The following is a 27,270-nucleotide window of genomic DNA, read 5'->3' as shown; positions in this document are numbered from 1 at the left end:
GAGGTTCTTCTTAAAAATTTTCTTGGTTCGGCGAAAGTCTGCAAAATATTCCGTTTCTTTTTCTAAACTTTCGTTCTTGCATTATATCGCAAATTGATTCTGCATTATCAAATTAATTCCAAATGATTCTAGTGGTTTAAAAAATACGTAACATTATTATCATTTCTACTTACAAGAGCTAAAGAAATTCAATTCGAGCGATTATACTATGAGCATTATACAAAGCATTCTTTGCAATTAATTTTTTTTACAAAAATTGGAATGTATCCTGAAATATAACAGAATGATATTTTAAGTGATACATGACATTCTTAAAGAACATGAATAAATTATAGTCCATTTTAAAATATTGTTTATCATAAAAGAGTAGTTAATACAACAATAAAAAACACGATATACAAGGACTGAGGAGACCATTATCAAAATTTAGCTTTATTTATTACACGTATGTATCACTTCAAGGATGCAAAAATGAAATTTGTAAATATAATATTCTTGATTTAATTTTTCCTAAGAATGAAAATTTTACAGCTTAAAAAAAATTAAAGAAGATGAACTTTCGGCCAGATTTTCGATGATACGGATACCCCAGTGTATCGTCCGGTCGACCTCGTTGGATCGCAAAATAATGAAGCCACTCGGGGAATAACCGTTGCGTTAACTATATTTTCGGTTGCATTTTCGTCTTGGATTCTCCGGATCTCGGCAACCGCCGCCAATGGTGTGTATCCGCAATTATTGCGTCAGCTATCGTGAAGCACGTCGCCGATGATTGGTCAATTCCAAAGAGCGGGAAATCCCCGTTGAAACCTGCTCTTCCGCGCTATCCGTCCCCGTGGTACTCCCGCTGACGTCTTTCGCGTCACCACATCGCCTGGCGTCTTCGTCAGAGACATTTCGGCGACCGGCGATCAGTATCGCGTTGCGCGACAACGCCGCGACCTCGTGTTTAGTTTGAGGTATACTTGTTTTCGATCTGTTTTGCAACAGACAGTGATGCGACTTGTTCACGCCGCGCTGTGACATACATTTACCTTCGCGTAAATCGTGACAATTCTCTGTAACAAACATATTGTTACGTTTGTACGACAGCCTTGTATTTGCTTAGTTGAAGAATCGAATGAACTTAATAATGGATCCGTTCAATAGTTACGATAGAACCGACTTAGTGGAGGTGAGTTACGATTACCTAAAAAAGTTGTAAAGTTGTTCTGTTTGGATTATTTGAATTGATTTTAGTGGATTGTACGGTGTTTTTTGATTATTTTATATGAGTTTTACTTGTTTACCTGTTCTGTAATCTTTCCGGAGAAGGAACGCATGTGTGAGCCTCACGTGCTAGAGAGAAAAAGGTTTGTTAGTACTGCACCGCGTGAAGCGCTAGTGTGCTATAATGAACTTTCTAAAAAAATACTGTGTTTTTCTCGAATTCCAGACTGATATTTGAGTATGAAAAAACGGAAAGCTATAAAACTTTTGGGAAAACTATTTCGTTTAATTCGTACGTGCATATCGTAAGAAATGGCATTAAAGTATTTTAGACTAAGGTAAAGTAGAATAGAGAAATGAACAATTACAGTGTCAACTTCTAATGATTAATCGAAGATTTTTGTAAATTTAATGTAACAAATAAAAAGAATTAGAAGAAGTTATAAATAAAAAAACTGTTCGAAGTTTTTGACAACCGATTTACGAGGTATCAAACGATGTTTCATTTCTTTCTTTAGATACAATATAAAATATAAAATATATTTCTATCAAGTTAATACGAGAGTTTATCGTTCTGTTTGGAAAAGAGTTGCAAGATTGTAAAAATTGCGTTTCTACGAAAAGTGATGATGATCGGCGACGCGATAACTCCAGCGTCTATATCGTACGAGTATTCGCACCTAAGTGCGAAACAAGTGCATTTGTAGATTTAGTGAAATGATTTGTGAGAGCAATAAAATGTCAATTCTACGAAACAGAACAATATTTCTGACAATGCTGTATCAATTGCATTGATACAGTAAATTATTGCGCAAATATTGATACAGATGCTAGTTGGAATTTTTTAATCGAGAAAAAGGCTATATGACTATCTACTGACCGTCGTTGTATCAAATGCTTTTGTGGCAAACTGTATATGCTGCATTTATACATATTATAACACCCATTACTGCGTCCAAATAAGTTTACACGGATTAACATGCATCCATACAAAATTTAATAATAACTTAAAGACTAAAAATTAAAATATGATACTTTCTGTATTGAATATTTGGAAATTACGAAGAAAAAACTACTACAAAGAGATAAGACACGACAAAAATAATCATAAAAATATAATACTTGAAACAATAATGTTACATATCAGTTAATTGCGGCTAAGCAACACTTATATGCACACTAATTTACTAATATAAGATATTATTATCATTTACCGCATGCTTGACTTTGCATAAAGCCTTTGAAGCCACGTAATACAAAATAAATAACATTTGAAACAACGATTTGCGGTTATTTATTGCAAATTACCGATATCCGTTTTATGTAGATGCTCTGCCCAGAATCGAGACGTAAATACATACATATATGTATATATCTTTGTCGTATGCGTATAAAAGCCAGTCCAAGGAAACAAGATTGTAGTGATCTCGTTTTTCTCAGTCTCTAGCGATAAAAAGAGACAGGACGGTTAAAGACGCCAACAAGGTCATTAACGTAGAAACCCGATTTCGTTTCGGATTTGTTTGTCATGCGATATGTTCTGTTTGCAGGTGTGCCCTTCGTTTCCTAATCTAAATGACGACGATGATCATTTCGTACTGGACATGGACTCATTGGTCACGTTGAAAACTAATGCCCTGACCACGCGTAGTTACGAACCTCCCCGAAAAAAGTGTTACTTTGGTAATTCATGAAAAATAATTTTGCTTGATTATATCTATATTTTCAAACGTCACTATTATAATTGGTATTATATTAATTTTATTAATATAAGATATCATCAACATTTTATTAATATACATTTTACAATATAAAATATTATTATTATTATTATATATAAACTATTATGTAGTAATTATATTTTCCAAACAATTTGTTCTAAAAGATAATCTTGTTTTATGATGTTATAAAAGTACGTTTCATTTTATCTTGATGTATTTTTCATTTTCGACTTGTATCAATTTTTTCATATCGCCATATATTCAACAGGCGATGAAAATAATGAAATTGATGGTACCGGTTGGTCTGATAAACCTATTAGAAACTGGTGTCAAGAAGAAACAATAAACTGGTTGATGTCTGCGGCATCTTATATCGGACAACCGTATAGTCTGATACAACATAGTCTTGCGGTACCAGGAAACGAGTTGGTCACCTTTACCAGAGACGATTTTATCAACCATGATCCTATGTACGGAGATCGACTCTATGACCTACTCCACTCTCAGCATATCTCGAATATACGTATGTAATTGTGATTACGTGTGAATGTTGATAACAAAAAATAATAGTGTAATAAACTATCATAATATTATTTCGCTGTATCTCATTGATAGTTTTTATTTAAGAATCAGTCGTCATTAGTGGTTAGTAAAAACAAAACTATGTAATTACAGTTCCACCATTTAATACCATCCATCCTCATTCCGAAGACGAATATACGCGAATTAATTCCAACAGTACATCAGGTAATATAAATCCTTCGAATTTTTTTATACGAAATGATTATCTTTTTTTATAATAAAGTATGTAAATATTGTTTTTATTTTTGTAGACGCAGAATCAGATAATAATAGTATTGATTACCAAACTACCAAACGGCCACCAGGGAGACCAAGAGTATTAAAACCAAAAAAAAATTGTAAGCATTTTTACTTTGAATTAAAATATGTATTTCTTAATTCAATGATGCAATAATACTAATATAATGTTATATAGCTACTAGCCAGGGAAAGCTTTGGGAATTCATCAGGGATCTCTTACGTAATCGAGAAACGTGTCCAAGTTTAATCTGTTGGGAAGATTATTCTCAAGCGAAATTTCGGTTCGTTAAAAGCGACGAGGTCGCGAAACGATGGGGTTCAAGAAAAGGAAACACAAAAATGACGTACGAGAAACTGAGTCGAGCAATGCGGTAATGTTTTATTCACTTTTTGTTTAAATTCTGTTTGGTGATTGTGCAATATTTTTATATAAAAAATATTCTTTCAGGTACTATTATAAAAGCAAAATTTTTCAACCTGTACTCGGTCGAAGATTAGTTTATCAATTTGGACCAAATGCAAAGGGTTGGCAAACTGATAATCCAAACTTCCGATATTAAAAGTTTAGGATTGCATTTGTTATAAAAATTGTACAAAAAAGTAAAAGTAACGTTTGTGACCTATTGTGAATTTCGCTCACAGGATGTATCTTCAAATTGCTTTAAAAAGATAACGTTTCTACAATTAGAGATTTGTCAATGTATATTTTGATATTGAAAAAGGAAATGAAAGTATTTTGTTAATTGAATCGAAACGTTTGAGCATCAACTTGCAATCGATAATCTAAATAAAAGACTAAGAAGAAAGGATCTAGTATTATAGATGATACATACTGACTAGATTTAAATAACGTAAAAAACAGTATAAATGAATAAAAATGTCGAAGTTTTTATATGTATGACTGAATTTATAGAAATACGTGATAGCAAAATGTGAATACGAAATAATTTAAACTTGTAAGATTTTTTCAATTTATTTGATTTTAAGCATTAGCGTAATAGATTACTTATGTAAAAGTACACATATTATAATCAAGGAAGGCAATAATTCCTCCTGACTTACAATCAAATAAATTTACTATTACTTATTTTTTTATATCACAGAGTTGTATTACATACCTTAATCTGGAAGCATAAGTACTTCTTAAATTGACCCTGGGTTACAAACAACATGCCAGGAAACTTCAAAAGAGGGAACTAAATTTTTATAAGTTCGTAACCAATACAATTCCGCCATAAATTCTTTTCCTAGAATAGTCTTAAAGGAAATCGAGAAGAAGTATAATCACTTTATTTTTTGTATAAATTATATTATATGAAATATCGGATTTATAATTGGTGTTAATTCATTTTTGTTTCATTAACGATTAATTATTAAATGTGGATACTTATTCTACAATAGCACATGCAAGAAAGCTGGCAAAAATATTTGTATTTTTAAATAAATTCTGGACGATTCGATTAATCATTAACAAGTATGAAATATTGAAATTCAAGATACATAGTATCGTGACGGAAGAAGATATGCTGGTAAAAATTATGCATATTTCCTTTTTAATTCATTTGTTGAAGTTATTTATAGGACTCTTGGATTAAATTTAACTCGAGCGAACTCGAAATCGTTGTTTGTGTAATAAAAGCGTAAGAATAATCCCGACTGCACTAATTAAATTTGATCTTTTTTTTTTTCAAATACATTTTTCAAATACAAAATATCATTATTTAAAATGATCATTAAGAAATATTTAAAAAATTTGGAACTATCATTATTTGAATCAATAGAATATTTGTGCAACCGGGTATGTATTTAAATATCTTTTTTAACACTATCGTAAAATTTTTTACATAATTCGACAGAACTGTAAAGTGAAACGCTATCATATCGTTTTTCTCGGAACTACTTAACCTTCCAAAATGTTAACTTTATGGTCAATTATAAATGTTTAAGTTTATCAACTATCAAAAAGGCACGAATTGTAAATAATCTCTACCGTAAAGTTCGCATTAATTGCGACGATATCCTGTAGAAAGCATGTGCGTTGTGATTATGTAAGATAATTTACGGAAACAATCAACGCATAATCTTTGGTTATATATATTAGAAAAAAAAATATGTAATAAAGTAAAAAAAATCCTATATATATATAGATTGTTTATGTCTATCTTCATCATTGTAGGAGTCAAACCTTTCGATCTATACGAGATTATATGATTTCTACAGTTTTACAGGGACTCAAAATGTAAATCACAATCCCATAAAAAATACGGATACTGAACGATTTTTCCTATGCTTTTTAAACCGTATTTCATCTATTATTTAATTTTTAATGATAGTCACCAATAGTTTTATAGCCAGCAAGCTGTTATGGACCCTATGTTATTTGTTTTTTCCTTTTTCTTTTTTTTTCCTTTTTGGCACTTACGTCTATTAAGTAGACTTCAAAGCGAATATCATTAGATTATTCTAAGTAATAAACCTGGCTAGTATTCTTAATATGAATTGTAACCATGAGTCCTCGAATATCTCTAACATGTCTACGACAGACTAATTTACCACGTAAAATTTCCCCTATAAAAAATTCTTATATTTATTTTCTTGTATTTGACAATCAATAATTTTTATTTCAACTTTTATTTAACTTACCTTCGGTAATGCTAATAGGTTCGTTCAATGAAAATACTGTTTGCTTCCAATGTGTTGGAGGCGAATAAGGTCCCGTACTAAAATAAATTGGATTGTCCAAGTCAAAGAAGATATCAAAATAGCCAACAATCGCAGTTAGCGATCCAGTCTTTTTTACTTTAAATTCGAAAGGTGATGAAAAATTTACGCAATCTTTCGTTACTTTATATAAATCGAATGCTTGTATCTCAACAGTGCTAGTTATTAATTCGTCAGCGTTACAAATCTCTATACTTGGTTCACGTAAAACCTCCGTTTTCATACAGCTCATTTTAAAACCATACACGTTCGACCAATAATCAATGAGTTCGACATATCTCCCTATAAAAATTGATAAGATAAAAATAATAAAATAGAAGGAGTAAATTTAAAAATATTATATAATTCTATTATTTCAAAAATACATACTAGTATCTCCACTTCCCACAATACTGAGTGTGCATCTATTAGGAAGAAGTATTCCACCAGGAGTCAAATAGTTATCTCTCGCATATATCACTGTATCTAACATACCCTCGAATAGAAGAAAATATCCCATCCACTCAGACACAATTGCATCTACTTTATCTTCATCAAGATTAATGTCTTCCAGCCGACCTTTTTTTAAAGTGATAATGTCACTTAAATTATTTTCTCTATGATATATTAAAAAAGATCATGTTAGATAAGAAAAACCAAATATTGAAAGTACTATTTACTATATTCTATTTACCTCACTATATCGATTGCATGATATATTACATTTGATTGATCAACACTAATTACTTTGCGACATCCAGTTTTTGCTGCAAACATAGACAGAATTCCAGTTCCACAACCAACATCTAATACCACACAATTACTAAATCTGTTAGCATTTGTTAAGAATGCATCTCTATAACTTTCGGTTCGTACTTTGTCCTGTGAAAATAATTGTACTCATTATTAAGGAACCATACTCATTATTAAAAAAATATACATATACATACTGTTAACATCTCATGGTGTATGGCAAAATGGCTGTAAATATTAAAGTAACCCTTATCAACATTACAATTAGAATTACCAGAAGAGCTGAGAGTATTGTTTTCATCTAAATCACCATCTAAGATCAATTTTTGTGCTTTTTCTGCCATTTCATCTATTTGCTAGAATTGAATGTTTTAATATCTGTTTTATTTGGTATATAGAAATTAAGCTTTTTATGTGAATACCTGTATTGCCAAAAGACATGCTGATTCACGTTGTTCCAATTGTGCTCTAAGTGTTTGTATTGTTCTTTGTAATTCAGCAAAATGTGCCTCAGATAATGTGACACACCCATTTTCTGAATTCACAGTATATGCAATAGGCTTCGTTGTCTTTTCTTCTAAATCTTCAATATCTTTATGTGTAGAAATAATGAATGAAAATCAAATATAATTTAAGAAACACTAATTTGTAATGAATTTAATTGTATTCATACTTACCAAACATTAACCAAGGGTCATCTTCTATAACAGGTCTTAAGTATTCCTCACTTTCCCATGTTTTTATGTTCAATGCATTTAGCTGATCAGGTAAAACATTTTTATGTCTAATAAAATTAATCAATTTAATGTAGGAATAAGTATCTAAAGAATGTTTGATTATAAAGTTTTTTAAATCAAATCTATGTAAAGCTATTAGATGCTCTAGTGCCATAGAAAAGTTATTGGCAACTTCATTACAAAAAAGGCACGGTATAGATTCAAAATCTTCTGTCACTTCTTCCCAATCATCTCCGCTATCATCATCACTTGTTCCATCCATTTCACATTCGTAATTATCTTTTGAAGAAATAGCTAAGGAATGAAAAACATTAAAAGCAATCAACTTTATATTAAGTGTTATCAATAATATTAAAATTTAATATCAATAGAAAATTGCAATGGTTTGGTAATTCAGAAAATTACTGAATAAATTTTAAAATATTTATATAATTTTTTAAATTATTATTATATTACATAAACAATATCAAAAATTTTCGAAATAATTAAAATGTAATATGTGATTGCTAGCTTTAAATGTTTATTCTTAATTTGTATTATATATAAGTATATAAATGACAAAACATTATATATACCTTGATCTGTCATTTTGCAATTAATTATATAATGAATTAAATGAATTTGCTACAGTTATTCTTATAGAGACGAGATTGTTTAAAATTTTCAAGGTTAGAGATTCCACTCATCCGTACACGTGCAGAACCTGGTAAAAGCACTGGCTTAATGTCAAATCAATATTTTCTATGTCACATCACGTTCCTAGCCAATACAAACTTTTTGGCGTAGATGGTCCTCTTTAAACTATAATTTAATATTTATTGATTCGACTCGACATCAAATGCTCTTGACCTTTTTAAACTTTTTTTATCCTCTTGATGAATCTTGCACTGAAACTGGAACACTTTCTCCGATATGTAACATACAATGGAACTTCGACTTATCCTATAAGTTCTATAACTCCTATGTAGTTCTTGACATATGATGAAATAAAATGATTCTTCTTATAAACATTAAGCATTTTATATAAAAGCTCTTAAATAGATTTAATCATATTTCTTCAACAATTATTAAATTTAGTAACATAAATGGAATCACTCATCGGACAAATTTTGTGCCGGTGATTATGAAAGTTGTCTGAGTAGAAAATTAAAAAATCTCATTTATCATTTAGTACGTATTACATCGATTTATGTTACAGTAACATAAAATATTTTTGTAAATTTGTTCAGCAGTTAAAAATCTTGTAATTAATTAAAAATTTTATCTAAAAAAGAATGTGTCCTATAAGAATAAGAATTTGTCGTGAAATATTTTGTTTTATCATGAGAAAGTATTTTTACCCAAATGTAAAAATCTAAATATCTAAATATCTTTAAAAAAAGAATATAAAACTTACTCCACTTTCATAATCATCGACGCAATTATGAATGGAAATTTCAGGAATTTTAAAAATTGTTTCGAACGCAACACGCAACAACATTGCGATGAAAGTCGATAACAATCGATAAAAACTTTACATACATTTATAGCATAGAACATAGCACGCAGCTAACGGGAAATACATATGTGATAGCTGAAAATCTTGAACGTTTTTCATTTAGTTACGTTTAATTTGTTTGATTTATAATACGACAATGATTTTCCCTCCCGATATATGGGAACATATATTTTTGTACATCGATCCACTAACACTTATAAATTTGAAAATAATTTGTAAATGTTGGAAGGAAATTATCGATAAAGTATTGCAGGTAAATAATTATAATTTTTACTACAAAACTTGAGTGTTCTTAACAAAATGAGTATATATACCAACATAATACATTATTATTAATACATATTTGTATTTAATTTCCCAATTATATTTCTGGCTTATTTGTTATAGCAAAGTACCCTATGGCATAAATTGTGCAAAGATAAAATACCTGAACATTTTTGGACCACTTTATGCGAAACATTAAGTCCAAAGAAATATACTAATTTTTATGAGAAACATGATGTTAAATTTTGGATAGCTATGTATAAATTATGGATTAAATGCAAAAACATGAAAAAATGTAATGCACAAAGTAAATGTATTAAGCCATTAAAAGACCATCATTCAGAATATATTACTTGTATAGATACTTCAGGTAATAGATTAAAGATACAAAATTGTATTTAGTATTTATAACAAATGTTTTTTGTAGGAAATCTATTAGCAATGGGGACATCTGCAGGATTTGTTTATTTTTACAATATTCCTAATTTACGTACAAGTAAACATATAGTTGATCATATGGAATATATACAAAGTGTAAAGCTTCTCAGAGATGGTATTTATAAATTTTACTAAACAAAAATCTGATAAGAAGGCTTCTAATTAATCATTTATATTTTATAGAAACAAGTATTGTTTGTATATCTAGTTCTATAAATAATCACATATGCTTTTGGGATGTGAGTACATTGAAGCCAATTGATAGAACCCGTGGAAAGTTAATTTGGTATGATTTAAAGGACACAAAACTATAATCAAAACAATCAATGTGATCATTACTAAATATCAAACATTTAATAGTACAAGTTACAGTTATTGCTATATCGCCATGCATAATATAATAAGTATTGTGGGATCAATACCAAAAACTGTGTATGAACTTGAATCAGATAATATTATTGCTATTGGTGCAGACAATAATAAAGTAATGATAATAGAGTAACTATATAAAGAAATTATAATTTCTTAATTTATTATTTAAATTAAATTATCATTTAGGTACTTTTATATACAAAAGGAGGGTGCTGTGTAGATTTGTCTTTAAATACAAATCAAAAGGATTATACACTTATACACGTAAACTCTTATACACGTGTTCAACCATTAAATATAAGAATTCGTCGTTATTATGTATTTAAACCAAATATAATTGCCTGTATTACAGGTAAGAAATTATATACACTAAATAGATATATAAAATAGTCATATAAAATTAATAAAATATTTCAATAATGAAATTATTATAGAATATGGATATGTGGGGTTTTTGGTACAAGGAAAAGAATGGAAGATCTATAATTTATTTCCTATTTTACATGGAACACCTACTGCAATTTTAATATATGCACATGTACTCATTTTGGGATTGGATTCAGGTAATCTTTCCACTTAATATAAGATTATTTACAATTGTATTAAATTATTACTTCTGTGCAGGAAATGTTCATATATATTATATAAACGATTTTGGAGCAATTGATTTTAATACTATTAATTCAAACAAATTGTGTCCTGACTCCTCAACTGTTATTTCATTAAATATAATGGTTAATATTGAGGAATATTTAATTATTGGTTACCACAAAAAATTCTATATAGTTAAGTTTATGTGATATACTCTTTAAGCAAACCAAAATGTAATTATATGTCTAATGTAAAATTTTTTATAAATTAAGTTTTATTTATAATATAATAATAAATGAAAATTTGAGTTTTTGATTGTAATTATTAAGAAGTTACTATAGCGCAAAAAATATTTTTGTTATAAAAATTTGTACTGTACAAAAATACACTGTAATACTAGTATAAAAATGGTAAAAGTATGTGTTATGCTTTATAATTCTGTGCTGTTCCAGTTCCATATGTAGCATCCCATTCAACATAAGTTGTTAGACTTGATTCTGATACACTAGGACGTACATGTACCAGTGCTTCCTTGAAATCATCGACTGTTACTTGTCTGACATCTTCTTTCCTAATATTCTCTAATTGACTAAATGGAATACTTCTAATTGGTCCCATGCTAGCTTCTTTACATAAATTCGACATATCGGCTCCGGAATATCCTTTTGACTGTTCAGCTACATTATTTATATCTTCTTCAGTAAGAGTATGTGGAACAGTTATTAATAGGTTATTTATGATCTGTTTACGAGCTTGGAATTCAGGTAGAGGAACATACAATCTTTTAACCAACCGTCTACGTGCTGCCTCGTCTAGTTCATGTGGTCTATTTGTTGCTCCTACAATTAAAATGCGATCTTCATCTGCAGTTGTAGCTCCATCTAATTGCACCAGAAATTCAGTTTTTAATCTCCTAGAACTTTCGTGCTCAGTTTCAGATCTTTGAGTGAGCAGCGAATCTATTTCATCAACAAAAATCACTGATGGCTGATAAACCTTAGCAACAGCGAATAACGCTCTGACCATTTTTTCTCCCTCACCTATCCACTTTGAAGTTAAAGAGCTTGCAGATATTGAAAAAAACGTTGATTTGCTTTGTGATGCTATACATTTTCCTATAAGTGTTTTCCCTGTACCTGGTGGACCAAATAATAAAATTCCTTTAGGTGGTCGACGTAAACCAGTGAAAATATCAGGTCTCAACATAGGATACACAACTACTTCCTTTATAATCTTTTTCGCATATTCTAACCCAGCTATATCATCCCAACAAATAGTTGTTTTTGAATCCATTATTTCATTCTTGATTAGTTCAACCATTTTTGATTCTACATTTTTTAATCTCTCATCTTCCATTGTGTCACTTTCATTATTGTACATGTTTTCCTGAGTTTTTTCTTTTTCCCTTTTAAATGGACAAACAAATTTAGAATTAACAGATCCCTTCCCTCCTAGAGTCTTTTTTTGCATTGGTTTATTAGCTTTCATTTGCTGCACATTTAGTTCATCCCTAGCAGTTTTGAAAAAGCTCATTTTAGATTTAACAGTGTTAGAATCTTCTTCATTATGTTGAACAGAAACTGGTGTTTTTAATTTCATATTATTTCTGTGGTAATTCGATTGGTCTTGATTATTTTTAGATGTTTTAAATGGATCTTCTCTTGTAAATTTAAAGTTTGATCTAGATTCAAACTTGACAAGCCTTTGTCGAGCATAAATTTGATTTTCTTGATTAACAGAATAAGTTTTAGGTTGTTTATTATAACTCATTTGTGTGTTAGTACTTTCATCTGTAGAGCTATTGGATGAAAATAAAGATTTATCAATTTCACATTGCATGTTATTTTCAACTTCTTTTTTACTACTTGCATTTGAGCTCTGACTAAGATTTGGTTTTGCTTGAGTACTTATCTTTCTATTCCTTGGTTCAGTTTCTTTATTTTTCCATATGTTAATGATATTCTCCACATGTCTGTCATTAAATAATCTTTTATGACATGGCATGGTATTATTATCTTGACAAGGTAAAGATTTCACAAAATTTAGTGCCATATTTATATCGCGTAAACCTGACTTCCATTTCTGTGGATTACTATTGATCTGTGGTGTTTGTAACTTACATTGTTTCCAATAATTATTTATCCCATCTCTATTTTCCATTAAATTCTGATAATCTTCCAAACTTCTTTGAAGTAGACAAGCTGCTACATCTTCTGATTCACTATATGAAATAATTTACGTATGTATATGATACATTGAATAAATTACTTATATCTGAATAGAAGATAAAATTATAGAACTTACCACTGTTTTGCTGTTAAATATTTCATAGCAAAACATCTACGTTCAATATCTACAACTTCTGTATCATCTTTATCATTTTTTGAAAATTTTAGAATGTGATATGCAGCTAAGAAATTATTCTTCTCCTTATTAATTTCTGCATCAATAGAAGCCATATTTGTCTCTCAGAAATATTGTATTAACATAAATTTTATTTAATCTTCTGTTATACAGTAGCATAAATAAACAGTCAGTTAATTACTTTTTCAATTCGTCAATTAGAAAGGAGCAATTAACAAAACATAAGTAACTACTATCAATGAAAATAAAATTTATAATGTAATTATTTATACAAATGTATAATTTCGAATTTCAAATCAACAACATTAACATTCATAATTTGGGATTTGGACTTTCCTGTCTCACGTTCTGAAATACCGATCGTGAAAAAAATCGCGGAGATTTTTACGCCCTCTGTACCTTGACTGTCAATAACAAGATCTCTGTTTTTTTAACGATCGATACTGCTACTTGACTATTGCTGAATCGGTAACATTGAAAACAACATCAAAGTGGTAACATTATTTGTGAACATAAGCCGTGCGACAAAAATATATATTGAATAATGCCCCTATCCTGTTGTTCACTTGTGGTTTGATTTATATACATGTTATTTTTATCCTTAATTTATAAATGAAAGATTAATCTTAACATAAAAATGGCAAATATACATAAATAGCGTATTAATATTTTATAAATTGTGTTTTCTTTTTAAATTGTTAGTTTATGGTATCACACCGTATCACTTAAATTTTTACATTTTTAAGTTTCCTATACTAAGCCTTGCTAATATTAAAATAATACAAATTAATGATGAAACATCAATATTCATTTTTATTCCATAATTGTTCATGCTAGTGGGAAATAAACTCTACATTTGGTAACCCTGCGAAAAGGCATGCTGTCTCAAAACGGCAATAAAATGAAATAAAACTGAGCTACAAAAAATTTTATTTAACCGTACAGCGTTTAGGTAGTACAAAATATCCAAATTAATAAATTGCTTAAATATTTAATGACGCTGGCACTATGTTTGATATTATTTTTATAGACTAATCTACAAAGCAAGTTTTATATTGATGTTGACTTTTGACTCTGAGAAATACATTTCTGGTACAATTGTTCTAGTGGTTCATTCAGCAAGGTAGGGAGGGTCTTTTCAATTTATTATACATTTATATATTTCATTATAATGTGATAATCATTGATTCATCTTTCTGCAAGCATTTGGTATTACGATACGACTCATGTCGCAGCAGAAAATAATTTGCATATATAAGCTCTGTAACTATTTAACTGGATACTTCTTTTTCTATATTAAAAACATAATTCAAGATTAGTGTGTCTGAAAATATATATTAATAACTCTTAGGTATTTATTTGCAACATCACATGTACAAAGCGGTTAAAACTAAAGTAAAAAACATTGAAAATTACGATATACTCCGATTAATTGCCGAACCTAACCTCAAACTCGATCTTTTAAGACTGAAAGGAAATGTCAGTTTAGCGAGTATAAACCAACTATATTACGGATCCTTTAAATCTTCTTAATCTTTTATATTACTTACATTGTTGCTGCGTGGTAAGTAATTTATTTATACTATTTCTTTTTATACTATTTCAATATATGGACAAATTAGTTTTATGCCTCTTTTGATATTGACTTATTATTGTTTTGTCAATTCATATTTTTTATTCTCTTACTGAAGCAAAATTGAGAGTATCTTTATAAATATATATATTACATATTTAGTTACTGAATTAAAAAAATCAAAACTTACATAAATTAGATATAACTGTCTATTGTAATTAATGTCAGTTGAAAATATTTATAAATTATTAATATGTTATTAAGAGTTTTATTAATAATATATTTATTTTTGAGAATTATATACATATTCATTATATTAGGAATTTTAATATACTAATTATTACATATTAATTAATAGGTAAGGACTGTGTATAATAAGTAAATAAATATATCAATTAGCTAATTGTTATATTTTATGGTAATTCATGTAAACGTTAAATTATTTTTTTTAGTTAAAAGAGGGATGCCACGCAGCAAGCGTAGAGCGCCCTCTAGCACAAATCATCATACACCTATTGAAATGTCACCTAGTGCTCATGAAGAGGGTATATCGAGGCATCCTTCAAAAAGACTTAGACATACATCTAGGTAAATTATGTTACAACAAATTTAAACTTATATTATATGTATAAACCAATAACGATTTGAAGTTAAACTTTATAACTGGATCACACTGTTGGATCCTTTTATGTTAAATACAATAAACATGTTACTTCCTTCCAGTGCAAGACGTTATTCAAAAACAGAAGATGTTTCAACTGCTTCATCTTTTTCCCAAAAACGTTGTATCACATGGTTTAGAGAATATACAACACCTGATGATTCAGATACTCTTGGGCCTGAAGGAATGGAGAAGTTTTGTGAGGATATTGGTGTAGAACCTGAAAATGTAGTAATGCTTGTTCTTGCATATAAAATGAATGCCCGACAAATGGGTTTCTTTACACTAAGCGAATGGTTAAAAGGTCTTTCGGACTTACAGTGTGATTCTATTAGTAAAATACAACAAAAACTTGAGTACCTAAGGAATCAATTAAATGATCCACATACATTTAAGGGAATATACAGATATGCTTATGATTTTGCTAGAGTAAGCATTATATTTTGTATGTATTAAAACCTTTGCAGACATGTATATGTATTATACACCATATTTTAGGACAAAGATCAAAGAAGTATGGATATGGAAACAGCAAGAGTTATGTTACAATTACTTTTGGGAAAACATTGGCCATTGTTTACACAATTCGCTCAGTTCCTAGATCAATCGAAGTACAAAGTGATCAATAAAGATCAGTGGTGCAACATTTTAGAATTTTCTCGTACAATCAATCATGATTTAGCTAATTATGATTTAGATGGAGCATGTGTGTAATTGCATAATGTCACTGAGAAATATATTTTATGTGCATACTTTACATGTAGTGCATGCACTTTTTACAGGGCCAGTAATGCTTGATGAATTTGTTGAATGGCTAAAAATACAACGTGGTGAAGAAGCATCTTCAACAGAAGCTAGGGGCAGCTGAAACATTCAATAATAATAGTCTACTAAAATAAAAAGAACTCATCTCTTCTATCACCATATTTTGTTAATAACGAAATTTCTGTTTCTATCATAACCTCGCAATATTTCAATTGTCATCATTCGTACTACCTTTTTTATTAATCAATGATAATGTAAGTAGTCTATCTTAATATGATTTTACACAGTTCTAAAAGGACTCTGGTTACGAATTTTCTAGATTATTCTTAATTACTTATCACCATTCATTGCTAGTCCAAGGTTCGTCGCAGAAATTCTTGTGATTAAAAATAAATATATTTTCATATAAGATTTACTTGTGCAATTTATAAAATATAATTTCTATTATAAAATGGAAAAAATAGAACACAGTGTATATTACCTATATAACTAAGTTTTGTATAAAAGAGATAAATTTTCTATTGCAGTTTTCAATCTTATTTTCATAAATTAATAAAATTGTAATAACTTTATATTTTAGATATTAATAAGTATAACGAATCTTTATTTTGATTTACTATAAGTTAAACAGTATAAAATTACAAGCGAAGTTATTCATAAACATATATCCAAAATTCTTTTTACAGTGTTTAAGTATGTTTCATATAAAAATGTTTGCAAAATTTAGACATATGTGTATAAGTATTATCACGAAATATTTAATAATCACGAATGTTATTAAGTAGGTTCATAAATAAAATAACATGTATAGTATGTAAGTGCTATTACAATGTTTAATATCTAAAATACAATAGAACACATTGGTACATATTACTTAGCTCACATAAAATAATTCCTATAAATGCCATAAATATCGATGTACATTAGAATATCGAATTTCTTATTAAATCAATATAACACTTATGCAATATTGGAATTAAATTTATTTCGAAATATTCGGTAAGATAATACACTATTATGTTTTTATTCAATGCAAGAAATTTAAACAGGATTGAGTATATTTTTGTAATAAAAATCAAATATACGTATATTTTTTAATCGGTTTTAATAATTTAGAGAGGTACAATACGATTTTTTTTAAATATGTTTCTTGTCATAAAAATTTTTGCGACAACTGAAATGGATTAAATGTATGGTGATTGTTCAAATAACTTATATTATATTTTAGCTCAATCAATTGCCAATTTTTATCAGATTTAATCGCGAGTAGTTGGACATACATCGCGATTCTGAATTTTATTTAATAAAGAAATTTGTCCAGTAATAATAACATAGGAAATTATTGCGGTAATATTATAAATTAGTTCAATTATTACATCAAAGTTGCTTAATTATGTGTATGTGTATATTTTTTCCTGCATGAGCACTTCTATTACAAATAATGTTATCATTAATGATATAATATAAAATTAAATTTAAACTTTCGCTCATAACTTCCAAATTAATAGTAATCTTAATTCACGAATGAAAAAAGTATCTAATGGAAAATTATAAACCCATACATCATAATGAAGAAATTAGAAACAAGAATTAAAAATCATCGTATATCGCTGTAATACAACTGCGATGTGGAGAATGTAATGTAATTACGAAGGTAAAATAAATAAAATACTTTTTTCAATAAATGTATATTTTCTTTATTTATATAATGATGTTCATTTTCTTTCTCTATCTCTCTCCGTGTGTGTGTATGTATTTCTCCATCCACACATTATAGTTTTTGGATATAATCAATTGTCTTAGATTTTAAACCTAAGTTAATCTTCAATCCTAAACATAAAACCTAGGATTATGACCTATAAATAGATAGCTAACCTGTGGTAATAATGTCAATGATGTTCTCTAATTGTTATATAAAAGTCTAAAATTACACTTTTCAATTTCTACGTAAACAATTTCATATATCTAGTGAATGTATCAATACTTTCATAATAATAAGTGCTAGAGTCTCAAGCGTATTTAAAAATCGCGCCAATATTTATAAGCGTACATACATATTTATATATATTTGTACATACATGCTACACGTATTTGTATTTCAATTTAAATAGAAAATATGAAGTATTATAAACAGACATTGATGATTTAATACATCTAAACATGTTTTACATAGATATAATTTTTAATTTTTGTAAAAAGAAAATTCAATTAGTATAGCAAAGATGTAGGTAGCATGATAACGTTACTAACGGGTTTGAAAATTATTTTAACCCGGCAGTTTTATTTTTATTCGATCGTGGGGCGAACACAGTTTAAAATAAACATGCAATAGTCTAGTGACGTCTGGATAGATCTGTTCCCTTTTTAATACGATGCAGAAGCAGTGCCAGTCTCAGTATTGCATTAGAGACCTTCGAAAGAGATACCGGCAATCAAACTTTAACATTTAAATTTCTAATATTTTAAACAAAATCATATAATATTTAGTTCTTGGTACGTATTATAGTGTTTTACGTTTATGTGTATTGGTATTATTCATAATTTCTTCTTGACATAGCAATTATGTATTAAGTATTATTTATTTAAAAATTAAACGTATGCTGTATAAATAATATACTATAATTTATTTAAATAATTGTTATGTTAAACTGTTTTATAACATGAACATTTTTCTGAAGCAATGTATAATTAATTTTTTTTATTAAAAAATGTTTAGTTAAACAATATGACAAAAACAACAAATTTGACTGCACATGAATGGAAGGAGAAGGGCAATGTGGAATTCAATAAAGGAAATTGGTCAGAATCTTTAAGTTGTTATACAAATGCATTGAAACTTACAAATGAAGATAATTCAGAGAAAGCTATATATTATAAGAATCGTGCAGCTACATATTTAAAACAAGAAGAATATAATAAAGCAATTGAAGATTGTGATAAAGCTCTTAAAATATCTCCGAATGATCCAAAAGCATTATTTCGTCGATGTCAAGCATTAGAAGCATTGGAAAGATATGAAGAAGCATATCGTGATGCAAGATACATTATTTCTGCAGATCCTGGTAATAAAGCAATTCAACCTATTGCTGCAAAGTTACATGAAATTGTCCAAGAAAGATATAGACAAAATTCTCGTGTTAGTGTAAAGGTTTGTATATTAACATTCATTATATAACATAATAGATCAATTACAAAGTATATTTTAAAACCTTTGGATAGTTGAAACTATAAAAACATCTTTTTCTATAATACACAAACTAATATATGAATATGTTCTTTTAAAGGTATCACAAATGATAGATATAGCTTTCGAAATAAAAGGAGATAGTGAAAAACGAGAAACAGCAATGAACAATTTACTTGTTCTTGCTCGGGAAAGAGCAGGAGCAGAAATAATGTTTAATGATGGAGTAGTCTCTAAAATAATAAAGATGCTTAAACTTGAGAAAAGTGAGGAAATAATAACAATTGGTGTTCGAATTATTGCAGAATTATGTAAAGATAACATTAATAGAACTGAAACCATTATAAAGCAAATTGGTATACCTTGGTGTTTAGAGATGATCAACAGTATAATTGCAGAAAGAGTAAATGCTGCTCAATATTGCTTACAGGTTAGTAAATTTAATAAATATGAAAAATTGTTATTTTCAATGTTAAGATGTATGTTCATTTTAATATCTTTTTAAAATTATGTTTACAGACAATACTAAACACATATAGTGGAATGACTAACAAACCAGATTCAAAACCAAACAAAGAATTGTGTGATAAATACAACAAGGAGATAGATACTATTTTATCTTGTTTACTGTACAGTGTAACAAGCAGAACAATTTCTGGACTAGCTAGAGATGCAATTATAGAACTTATTATGCGTAACATTCACTATACTGCATTAAATTGGGCAGAACGATTAGTTGAACTTCATGGTTTGAAACGTTTAATGGAAGTAGCTAGTGAACTTGAAGAATACAAATATGAATCCTCAATGCACATTACATCATCTACTAGAACTATAACAAGTGTGTGTTTGGCAAGAATTTATGAAAATATGTATTATGATGCAGCAAAGGAAAAATTTAGAAATGCTATTGATGAATATATAAAAGATAAACTACTAACACCAGATATAGAATCTAAGGTAAATAATATATTTGTTTAATCTTTGATGAAAGCTACATTATGACAAATATAAGTATATAATATATTTATTCATGTCATATTATTCTTTTAAACAGGTTCGTGTTGTAGTTGCAATAACAACTTTATTGCTTGGTCCACTAGATGTTGGAAATACAATAATTGCTAAGGGAGGCATTTTAGAAATGATACTTGTTATGGCAGGAACAGAAGATCTATTACAACAAAAAGTTGCTTGCGAATGTATTATTGCTGCTGCATCTAAAAAAGACAAAGCTACCACAATTATCAATCAAGGCGTGAATATACTAAAGAAGTTGTATCAATCTAAAGATGATTCTATTAGAGTACGTGCTTTAGTAGGATTGTGTAAATTAGGTAGTTCAGGTGGTACAGATGCTACAATAAGACCATTTGCTGATGGAGCAACGAAAAAATTGGCTGAAGCTTGTAGAAGGTTTTTAATTAATCCTAAAAAACAAAAAGATATGAGAAAGTGGGCAGTGGAGGGATTATCATATCTTACTTTTGATGCTGAAGTCAAAGAAAAATTAATTGAAGATGTACAAGCAGTTCAAGCAATGATAGAACTGGCCAAAACTGGAGATCAGTCTGTAATTTATGGCGTCGTCACTACATTAGTGAATTTATGTAATGCTTATGATAAACAAGAACTTATACCAGAAATGATTGAATTAGCGAAATTTGCAAAACATCATATACCAGAAGAACATGAGTTAGATGATATAGATTTTGTAAATAAAAGAGTAATTGCATTAGCTAACGCCGGTGTAACATATGCATTAGTCGCACTTTCTAAAACAGAAAGCCAAAATAGCAAAGAACTAATAGCACGTGTATTTAATGCAATTTGTAGTCAACCGGATGTACGAGGAATTGTTGTTCAACAAGGTGGAGGAAAAGCACTTTTACCATTAGCTCTAGATGGCACAGATAAAGGAAAAAAACAAGCATCACAAGCTCTCGCACGATTAGGAATTACAATAAATCCAGAAGTTGCATTTCCTGGACAAAGAATAATGGAGGTAGTTCGACCATTTTTAAATCTTTTAAATCCAGAATGCTCTGCACTTGAAAACTTTGAAGCCTTAATGGCTTTATGCAACTTAGCCGGTGTTAATGATAGTATTCGAAAACGAATTTTAAAAGAAGGAGGCTTCCAAAAAGTTGAAGCTTATATGTATGAAGATCATGAAATGTTAAAACGTGCATCCACGCAAGTTATAAATAATTTAATGATGTGTGAAGACACTATTAAGTATTATGAACAAGAAAACGATAGAGTTAAATATCTGGTCATTCTTTGTGAAGATGAAGATGTAGATACAAGCATGGCGGCAGCAGGGGCCTTAGCAATGTTAACATCAGTTAGCATAAAGTCTTGCATAAAAATATTTGATTCAAAGGATTGGTTAGAATCACTACATTATTTACTTGCTAATCCAAATTCTGATTTACAACATAGAGGGATTATAATAGTTTTAAATATGATGAAAAGTACAAAAGATGTAGCAAGTAGAATGATTGAAACTGATGTAATGGAAATTTTAATGGCTTTGACAAAGAGTGATACAGTGGAAAACAAAAAAATTAAAGAATTAGCAGCTAAAGCATTAGAAGCTGCAGCAGAATGGAAACTTATTAGGAAAAGTGAAAATGAAGAACAGGTACCACAAAATACAAATAATTTGGAAAATATTGAATAAATATATACGGTATGCACTTAACTTAACTTTGGTGTGTAAAGAATATCTAATAATGAATATTTATCATAATACTGCAAAGTGCCTAAAGAAAGATTATCAGTTTTATCTTTCATAGCAAACAACACAATAAAATATTTAAGTAATACGTAAGTATTTCTAGACATAGTTAAATTGTAAAAATATTGCATTTATTAATATTCTAATATTATACATATAATATAGTTATATAAAAAATATAAAACTATTTAATGCCTAAAAATCTAAATTATTTAATTTAATATAAATAATAATATACTATATATTTGTATACATTTATGTATATGTACAAGTTTCATAGCGTGCAATATTTTCAGTATAATATTAAGTGTAGTATTATTTAGCTATTCTTATGATATTGACTGACTTATAATATACTGTTTTACATCTGCCAAAAATAGATTCAAAAATTTTTAAGATGAAAATATACACTATAATTTAAAAAATGGATGATTTAAAGCTTGATCTGCAGTAAGACGTGTTTTATAATCTAAATCCAATAACCTTAGTAGAAGATGATAAGCTTCTTTTGGAAACTGAGTGTCCAATGATACCTTAAAATATAAATATTTTTTAACATAAAATCTTTAGTACATTACATTACATTACATATTATTTAAAAACAAAAATATTATACTTGAATTCTTAATTATATTTATGAATAAATGTTAAATTATAGAAGATACCTTTTCACATGTGTTATGATCTTTATTATTTAATAAACCTTTATTTCTTTTTTGTAATTTCTGACATAAAGATACAATATCAACCCCTGGTATATCTTCACTAAACATAATTTTTTTTCCTGAATTATCAAAGAAAGGTTTAAAATATATAAAGTAAGCAAAATGATAAATTAGAACAAACCAAAGAAAGTAAAAGACTACAATATAAATTGTAGGAAAACAGATTTTTTTCAAACCTAATTTGCGTGCACACTGTTGCATTTTATTTGATCCAAATATAGTTGTTATTTCTGCTAAAGCTGTACAATCATCTGGTGAAAGAAAAAATGGTTGAGTACCACTAAGAATACAGAGCATCATTACTCCACTTGCCCAAATATCAATTGCTGGTGTTTGTGAAGGATGCTTTAGTAAAACTTCCGGAGCACGGAAACCTGGTGTACCAGCTCTTGGGGCTGTCTGTTCTGGTCTTGATATACATAATGAACAAACTTTTGCTTTACCAAAGCAGTAACACTTCTCTTCTGTACCTTTCCTTCTTCTATCGAGAGAAAGATTTAAACTATTCTGCAAAAATATTAGAGAGTAACAACATATGTTTTTTAAAGAAACTTCTACAATTGTAAATAATTGATACATTACTTCATCCGTTCTTTTCCTTTTAACAACTTGTGTTTCAGAATTAAGTAATTTAAGATTGTTAGATTTTTTCTCTGCTATATATTCTTGTGCTAATCCAAAATCAACTAACAAGTATCTATTAAGAAATACAAAATTAAGATAATATATTCATATGAATATAATTTATGCTGTTATACCTTTTGTTGCATCTATCATATAAAAAATTACTGGGTTTGACATCTCTATGTATAATATTAAATTTATGAACCCTTCGTAATGCAGTTAATAATGCAATCATATAATCTTTTGTTTCCTGTACAGTCATATCTTGTACATATTCCTATTTAATATTATTAAATTTTAAGATTATTAAACTCTTATTTATAATATTATGAAATTAAGATTAATTGAGATATAAGAAGTCAAGTATTTTACCGAAAATTTATCATGCCTCATATATGGCATTACAAATATTACAGTTTCAAAATTTCGTAAACATAATTCTAATCCAACTACATAATCTTTTCCTCTGAAAAAGAAATTATACATATATATTTATATACATATTGTTTGAATTTCAATCAAACTTAAAATATCAATTACCCTATCTGTTGCATACATTGTAATTCTCGTTCAATTTTTTCAGGATGTCTAGTAGGAACTAAATGTTTCAATGCAAATTTTTTAGAACCATCAGATAGTTTTAAAGTAGCTAAGTACACAGAACTGAAAGTTCCTTCTCCAACTTTTCCATGTACATGAAATAAATCTTTTATTAATGGAATTGTATTTTTAACAGCAACATTATTTTCTGAAATTGTATATTGTTAAGTTTTGATTTTTCTCTATAATTTCAACAAATTTTTGTAAATAAAATCTTTTACCATCATCATTATCTTCTTCCATTTGAGTTTTTTCTTCCATGACTTCAATATATCATTTAGTTTACTTAATTGAATAATCAAACAACTATTTTAAAATTACTTAGTTTAAGAGATTAATAATTTCACTATTTAACATTAAGAATTTAGCTGTCACGTGTATGATAACCTATTAAATATTAGACATTGGCGCCATTCTAAATATTTAAAATATGCACATATTAATGGTGTTTAAATAATAAAGTAAAATATCACATTAATAAAAAATGTGTAGATTTAGAATATAATTATTATATAATGATATTAATTTTTAGTGAAAACTTTAAATTTTTATAATTGCGATAAATATTATTTGCAATTTTATTTCTCAAATAAGTTTTTACGCTTAATATGTAAAAATGTAATAATTATTTCAAATTTATATACCTATGCAGATTTATAATGTGTATAAATTTCTTCCAAAATACATATTTTTTAGAATTAATGCTATTAGGTAATATGTGTATATACATACTTAGGAATTCTTATGTGCATATATATGTACCAAGCAGCAAGCTGGTATATTCATCGATAAAAAGTATTTCAGTTATATTTATTATTCTAAATGTAATATTGTTATATATAGTTAAACACCAATAATAATTAATATTTTGAAAATATACAAATTATTTTTTATTACATTTTAATACATAATTTAAAAAGAATTCTCTAAGTTCTTTTAAATAGAGGTTAAGGTAAGAAACATACTAATATTTTGATTGAATTGTATTGATATATTTCTATTTTGATTATATTTATATAAAGTTTTTTTGTTATAAGTTGCATAAATATAGAATTATTTTGCAGTTTAAAGATATAGAATTGAATCCAAAACAGTTGGAACATGTCCTAATCTATCTGTTATAAGAAGTAGGAAATATTGAGAAAAATATGTTTAATATCAATTCATCCAAATCATCATCACAGTTATTAGAAATAAATGAAAACAGAATGAGAAATGACATGGATTTGGATAACATAGCGCTTTACCTTATTGGTTCTAAAGAAAGGTTTAGAGAAAATATTATAATTCCAAGAACAGTGGGACCTGTACAACTTAAAACTAATGAAGAAAAATTAATAGAAAGTGTAATGGAAAGTTGCATCTTTAAAAGTATTGCAAGTTGTGTTATAGGTATATTTATATTATAAGCTATAAAATAACTATTATTTATATCAGTATAATTAAAAAAAAATTAGATTCGTAGGGTATGGCTTAGGAGCTGCAATAGGTTTATTCTCATCTAGTGTAAATCCAAATATGGCAAGCATTGAAAAACAGCAAACTGTTCGTGAAGTTTTTAGAGAAATGAAAACTACAACACTAGGTTATGCAAAAAATTTTGCTGTAGTTGGTTGTGTATATTCAGCAACTGAATGTGCGATAGAATCGGTAATAATTCTTTAAATTCAATATAAAGTTGTAGTTTAATTTACATTTATCTATTTGTCATAATATTTTACAATTTCCCTCTAGTATAGAGGAAAATCTGATTGGAAGAATGGGACATATGCTGGTGGTTTAACAGGTGGAATAATAGGTCTAAGAGGTACTATTTTATGTTAAATTTAAATATAACTTTATATATTTATACCTGAATTTAATCTTGTGTTTTAGCTGGTGTGAAAGCAGGTTTAATTGGAGCAGCAGGTTTTGCAGCATTTTCAACAGCAATAGACTACTATATGCATAAATCTTAAACAATGTTATAAGTTACAGTAGATATATATTTGTATAAAAAAAGTATAAAACACTTTGAGTATGCCTGTACAATACATATAAAAAGCACAAGAACATTCTTAGTATAAAAATGCATACACATAAGTACAATAGTTAAAAAATAAAGTAAATTCACATAATACATCAATATTCATTGTACCTACATTCTTACAAATCTCCGCTTTTCAACATAATGTATTAGTTGATCTTTTTTGAGATACAAATTATAAAATGAATTCAATGGCTACTAGTGTATATTATTAATTAAAAATAAAATTGATGTTATTTGAACATAATACTTTACATATTGCGAATATGTATGTAAACATATAAATGTACATTTTATATTTAACACTGCTTATCACGGCAAAAAGTAAATGCTGTAGTGTTTGCATATATTGAATGATTATTGACAATTTAATATTGGCAGTCTTAAAAATTTGTTATATAAAAAAATATACATAGAATGTTGGACGATATGCAAATTGTATACCTTTACTAATATTTTTGTCAATTGTGTAAAATATCAATCTCCATAAAATGTCATTATATATATATTTATCTATACAACAAATATTACTTCTTTATTATTAAATTCACATTGTACCTCATGAATCTTCTTTACCTATTTTAAAATGAGATTTTCTATATTTTATGTTATATTTAAAAAGACTATTTCTGCTTATCTTTATGTATTATATTATATAAATACTATATGATATTTTACCGAATATTAGCTGTATTACATTCGTTATTTTAAGAAGTACAAATTGTTTTATAATAGCTTTATTTTATAAAAGGATTATATACTATTTTTGATATTTGTATTTTAATAATTAAAATTATAAGTTGTTTTATTAAAGAAAAATATGCAAGGCACTTATTACGCATTCTGTGTTGTGTAATTATGAAATTATAGTTACTTTATCTATAATTAGTTTTCTGTACT

General features: G+C 27.9%; 8 protein-coding genes and 1 long non-coding RNA gene across 16 annotated transcripts; 5 read left to right on the top strand and 4 right to left on the bottom strand.

The window, feature by feature from the left end:
- Window positions 1-554: 554 nt before the first annotated feature.
- LOC139995517 (uncharacterized) lies at window positions 555-4,847 on the top strand. Of its 4 annotated transcripts, XM_072019096.1 has the most exons (8): window positions 1,034-1,174; window positions 1,240-1,352; window positions 2,760-2,892; window positions 3,199-3,453; window positions 3,606-3,677; window positions 3,764-3,850; window positions 3,928-4,123; window positions 4,201-4,847. In XM_072019096.1, exons 3-8 carry the CDS (start codon window positions 2,814-2,816, stop codon window positions 4,310-4,312), a joined length of 801 nt encoding a protein of 266 aa, XP_071875197.1. In that variant the 5' UTR covers window positions 1,034-1,174; window positions 1,240-1,352; window positions 2,760-2,813; the 3' UTR covers window positions 4,313-4,847. The 4 variants fall into 4 exon arrangements, with proteins under 4 accessions (XP_071875196.1, XP_071875197.1, XP_071875198.1 ...); XM_072019095.1 differs by lacking the exon at window positions 1,240-1,352 and having other exon boundaries at window positions 555-1,174; XM_072019097.1 differs by lacking the exons at window positions 1,034-1,174; window positions 1,240-1,352 and adding an exon at window positions 1,418-1,547.
- Window positions 896-1,426, bottom strand: LOC139995520 (uncharacterized). Its single transcript, XR_011801993.1, has 2 exons — window positions 1,290-1,426; window positions 896-1,189 (listed from the first exon to the last, which is right to left on the bottom strand). It is a non-coding gene; the product is annotated as an uncharacterized lncRNA (long non-coding RNA).
- Window positions 4,700-8,867, bottom strand: Art3 (arginine methyltransferase 3). Its single transcript, XM_072019088.1, has 9 exons — window positions 8,717-8,867; window positions 8,518-8,645; window positions 7,883-8,236; window positions 7,628-7,797; window positions 7,403-7,561; window positions 7,147-7,334; window positions 6,843-7,069; window positions 6,396-6,755; window positions 4,700-6,320 (listed from the first exon to the last, which is right to left on the bottom strand). The coding sequence occupies exons 2-9, from the start codon at window positions 8,528-8,530 to the stop codon at window positions 6,211-6,213; spliced, it is 1,581 nt and encodes a 526-aa protein (XP_071875189.1). The 5' UTR covers window positions 8,531-8,645; window positions 8,717-8,867; the 3' UTR covers window positions 4,700-6,210.
- A 559-nt stretch (window positions 8,868-9,426) lies between these two features.
- On the top strand, window positions 9,427-11,524 carry LOC139995516 (uncharacterized). The gene is made up of 8 exons (XM_072019094.1): window positions 9,427-9,693; window positions 9,828-10,074; window positions 10,132-10,257; window positions 10,326-10,428; window positions 10,503-10,626; window positions 10,701-10,866; window positions 10,949-11,077; window positions 11,139-11,524. Exons 1-8 carry the CDS (start codon window positions 9,577-9,579, stop codon window positions 11,312-11,314), a joined length of 1,188 nt encoding a protein of 395 aa, XP_071875195.1. The 5' UTR covers window positions 9,427-9,576; the 3' UTR covers window positions 11,315-11,524.
- LOC139995512 (fidgetin-like protein 1) lies at window positions 10,472-13,854 on the bottom strand. Of its 2 annotated transcripts, none has more exons than XM_072019086.1 (2): window positions 13,410-13,854; window positions 10,472-13,326 (listed from the first exon to the last, which is right to left on the bottom strand). In XM_072019086.1, the coding sequence occupies exons 1-2, from the start codon at window positions 13,562-13,564 to the stop codon at window positions 11,529-11,531; spliced, it is 1,953 nt and encodes a 650-aa protein (XP_071875187.1). In that variant the 5' UTR covers window positions 13,565-13,854; the 3' UTR covers window positions 10,472-11,528. The 2 variants fall into 2 exon arrangements, with proteins under 2 accessions (XP_071875187.1, XP_071875188.1); XM_072019087.1 differs by having other exon boundaries at window positions 10,472-13,318; window positions 13,410-13,533.
- Window positions 13,855-14,192: 338 nt separating this feature from the next.
- On the top strand, window positions 14,193-18,153 carry Sccro4 (DCN1-like protein SCCRO4). Of its 2 annotated transcripts, XM_072019100.1 has the most exons (8): window positions 14,193-14,421; window positions 14,500-14,592; window positions 14,673-14,732; window positions 14,821-15,033; window positions 15,495-15,630; window positions 15,766-16,132; window positions 16,202-16,409; window positions 16,486-18,153. In XM_072019100.1, exons 5-8 carry the CDS (start codon window positions 15,506-15,508, stop codon window positions 16,569-16,571), a joined length of 786 nt encoding a protein of 261 aa, XP_071875201.1. In that variant the 5' UTR covers window positions 14,193-14,421; window positions 14,500-14,592; window positions 14,673-14,732; window positions 14,821-15,033; window positions 15,495-15,505; the 3' UTR covers window positions 16,572-18,153. The 2 variants fall into 2 exon arrangements, with proteins under 2 accessions (XP_071875201.1, XP_071875200.1); XM_072019099.1 differs by lacking the exon at window positions 14,673-14,732.
- A 551-nt stretch (window positions 18,154-18,704) lies between these two features.
- Window positions 18,705-23,059, top strand: Unc-45 (unc-45 myosin chaperone). 2 transcript variants are annotated; one of them, XM_072019412.1, is made up of 5 exons: window positions 18,705-18,961; window positions 19,185-19,616; window positions 19,753-20,082; window positions 20,172-20,612; window positions 20,710-23,059. In XM_072019412.1, exons 2-5 carry the CDS (start codon window positions 19,194-19,196, stop codon window positions 22,336-22,338), a joined length of 2,823 nt encoding a protein of 940 aa, XP_071875513.1. In that variant the 5' UTR covers window positions 18,705-18,961; window positions 19,185-19,193; the 3' UTR covers window positions 22,339-23,059. The 2 variants fall into 2 exon arrangements, 1 of the variants encoding a protein (XP_071875513.1); XR_011802045.1 differs by lacking the exon at window positions 18,705-18,961 and having other exon boundaries at window positions 19,029-19,616; window positions 20,710-22,484; window positions 22,776-23,059.
- On the bottom strand, window positions 22,505-25,120 carry LOC139995713 (cell division cycle 7-related protein kinase). Of its 2 annotated transcripts, XM_072019413.1 has the most exons (9): window positions 24,989-25,120; window positions 24,566-24,759; window positions 24,285-24,492; window positions 24,117-24,210; window positions 23,879-24,021; window positions 23,703-23,817; window positions 23,297-23,627; window positions 23,061-23,179; window positions 22,505-22,928 (listed from the first exon to the last, which is right to left on the bottom strand). In XM_072019413.1, exons 2-9 carry the CDS (start codon window positions 24,603-24,605, stop codon window positions 22,806-22,808), a joined length of 1,173 nt encoding a protein of 390 aa, XP_071875514.1. In that variant the 5' UTR covers window positions 24,606-24,759; window positions 24,989-25,120; the 3' UTR covers window positions 22,505-22,805. The 2 variants fall into 2 exon arrangements, with proteins under 2 accessions (XP_071875514.1, XP_071875515.1); XM_072019414.1 differs by lacking the exon at window positions 23,061-23,179.
- A 16-nt stretch (window positions 25,121-25,136) lies between these two features.
- Window positions 25,137-26,461, top strand: LOC139995716 (mitochondrial import inner membrane translocase subunit Tim22). Its single transcript, XM_072019421.1, has 5 exons — window positions 25,137-25,298; window positions 25,383-25,736; window positions 25,810-25,994; window positions 26,079-26,151; window positions 26,220-26,461. The coding sequence occupies exons 2-5, from the start codon at window positions 25,493-25,495 to the stop codon at window positions 26,300-26,302; spliced, it is 585 nt and encodes a 194-aa protein (XP_071875522.1). The 5' UTR covers window positions 25,137-25,298; window positions 25,383-25,492; the 3' UTR covers window positions 26,303-26,461.
- Window positions 26,462-27,270: the final 809 nt, after the last annotated feature.

The sequence above is a fragment of the Bombus fervidus genome, chromosome 16 (genome assembly GCF_041682495.2).
Source record: "Bombus fervidus isolate BK054 chromosome 16, iyBomFerv1, whole genome shotgun sequence".
In the NCBI taxonomy this organism is placed as follows: Eukaryota; Metazoa; Arthropoda; class Insecta; order Hymenoptera; family Apidae; genus Bombus; species Bombus fervidus.
The sequence above is the reverse complement of the archived record's forward strand: the minus strand, read 5'-3'. Positions and strand labels throughout refer to the sequence as shown.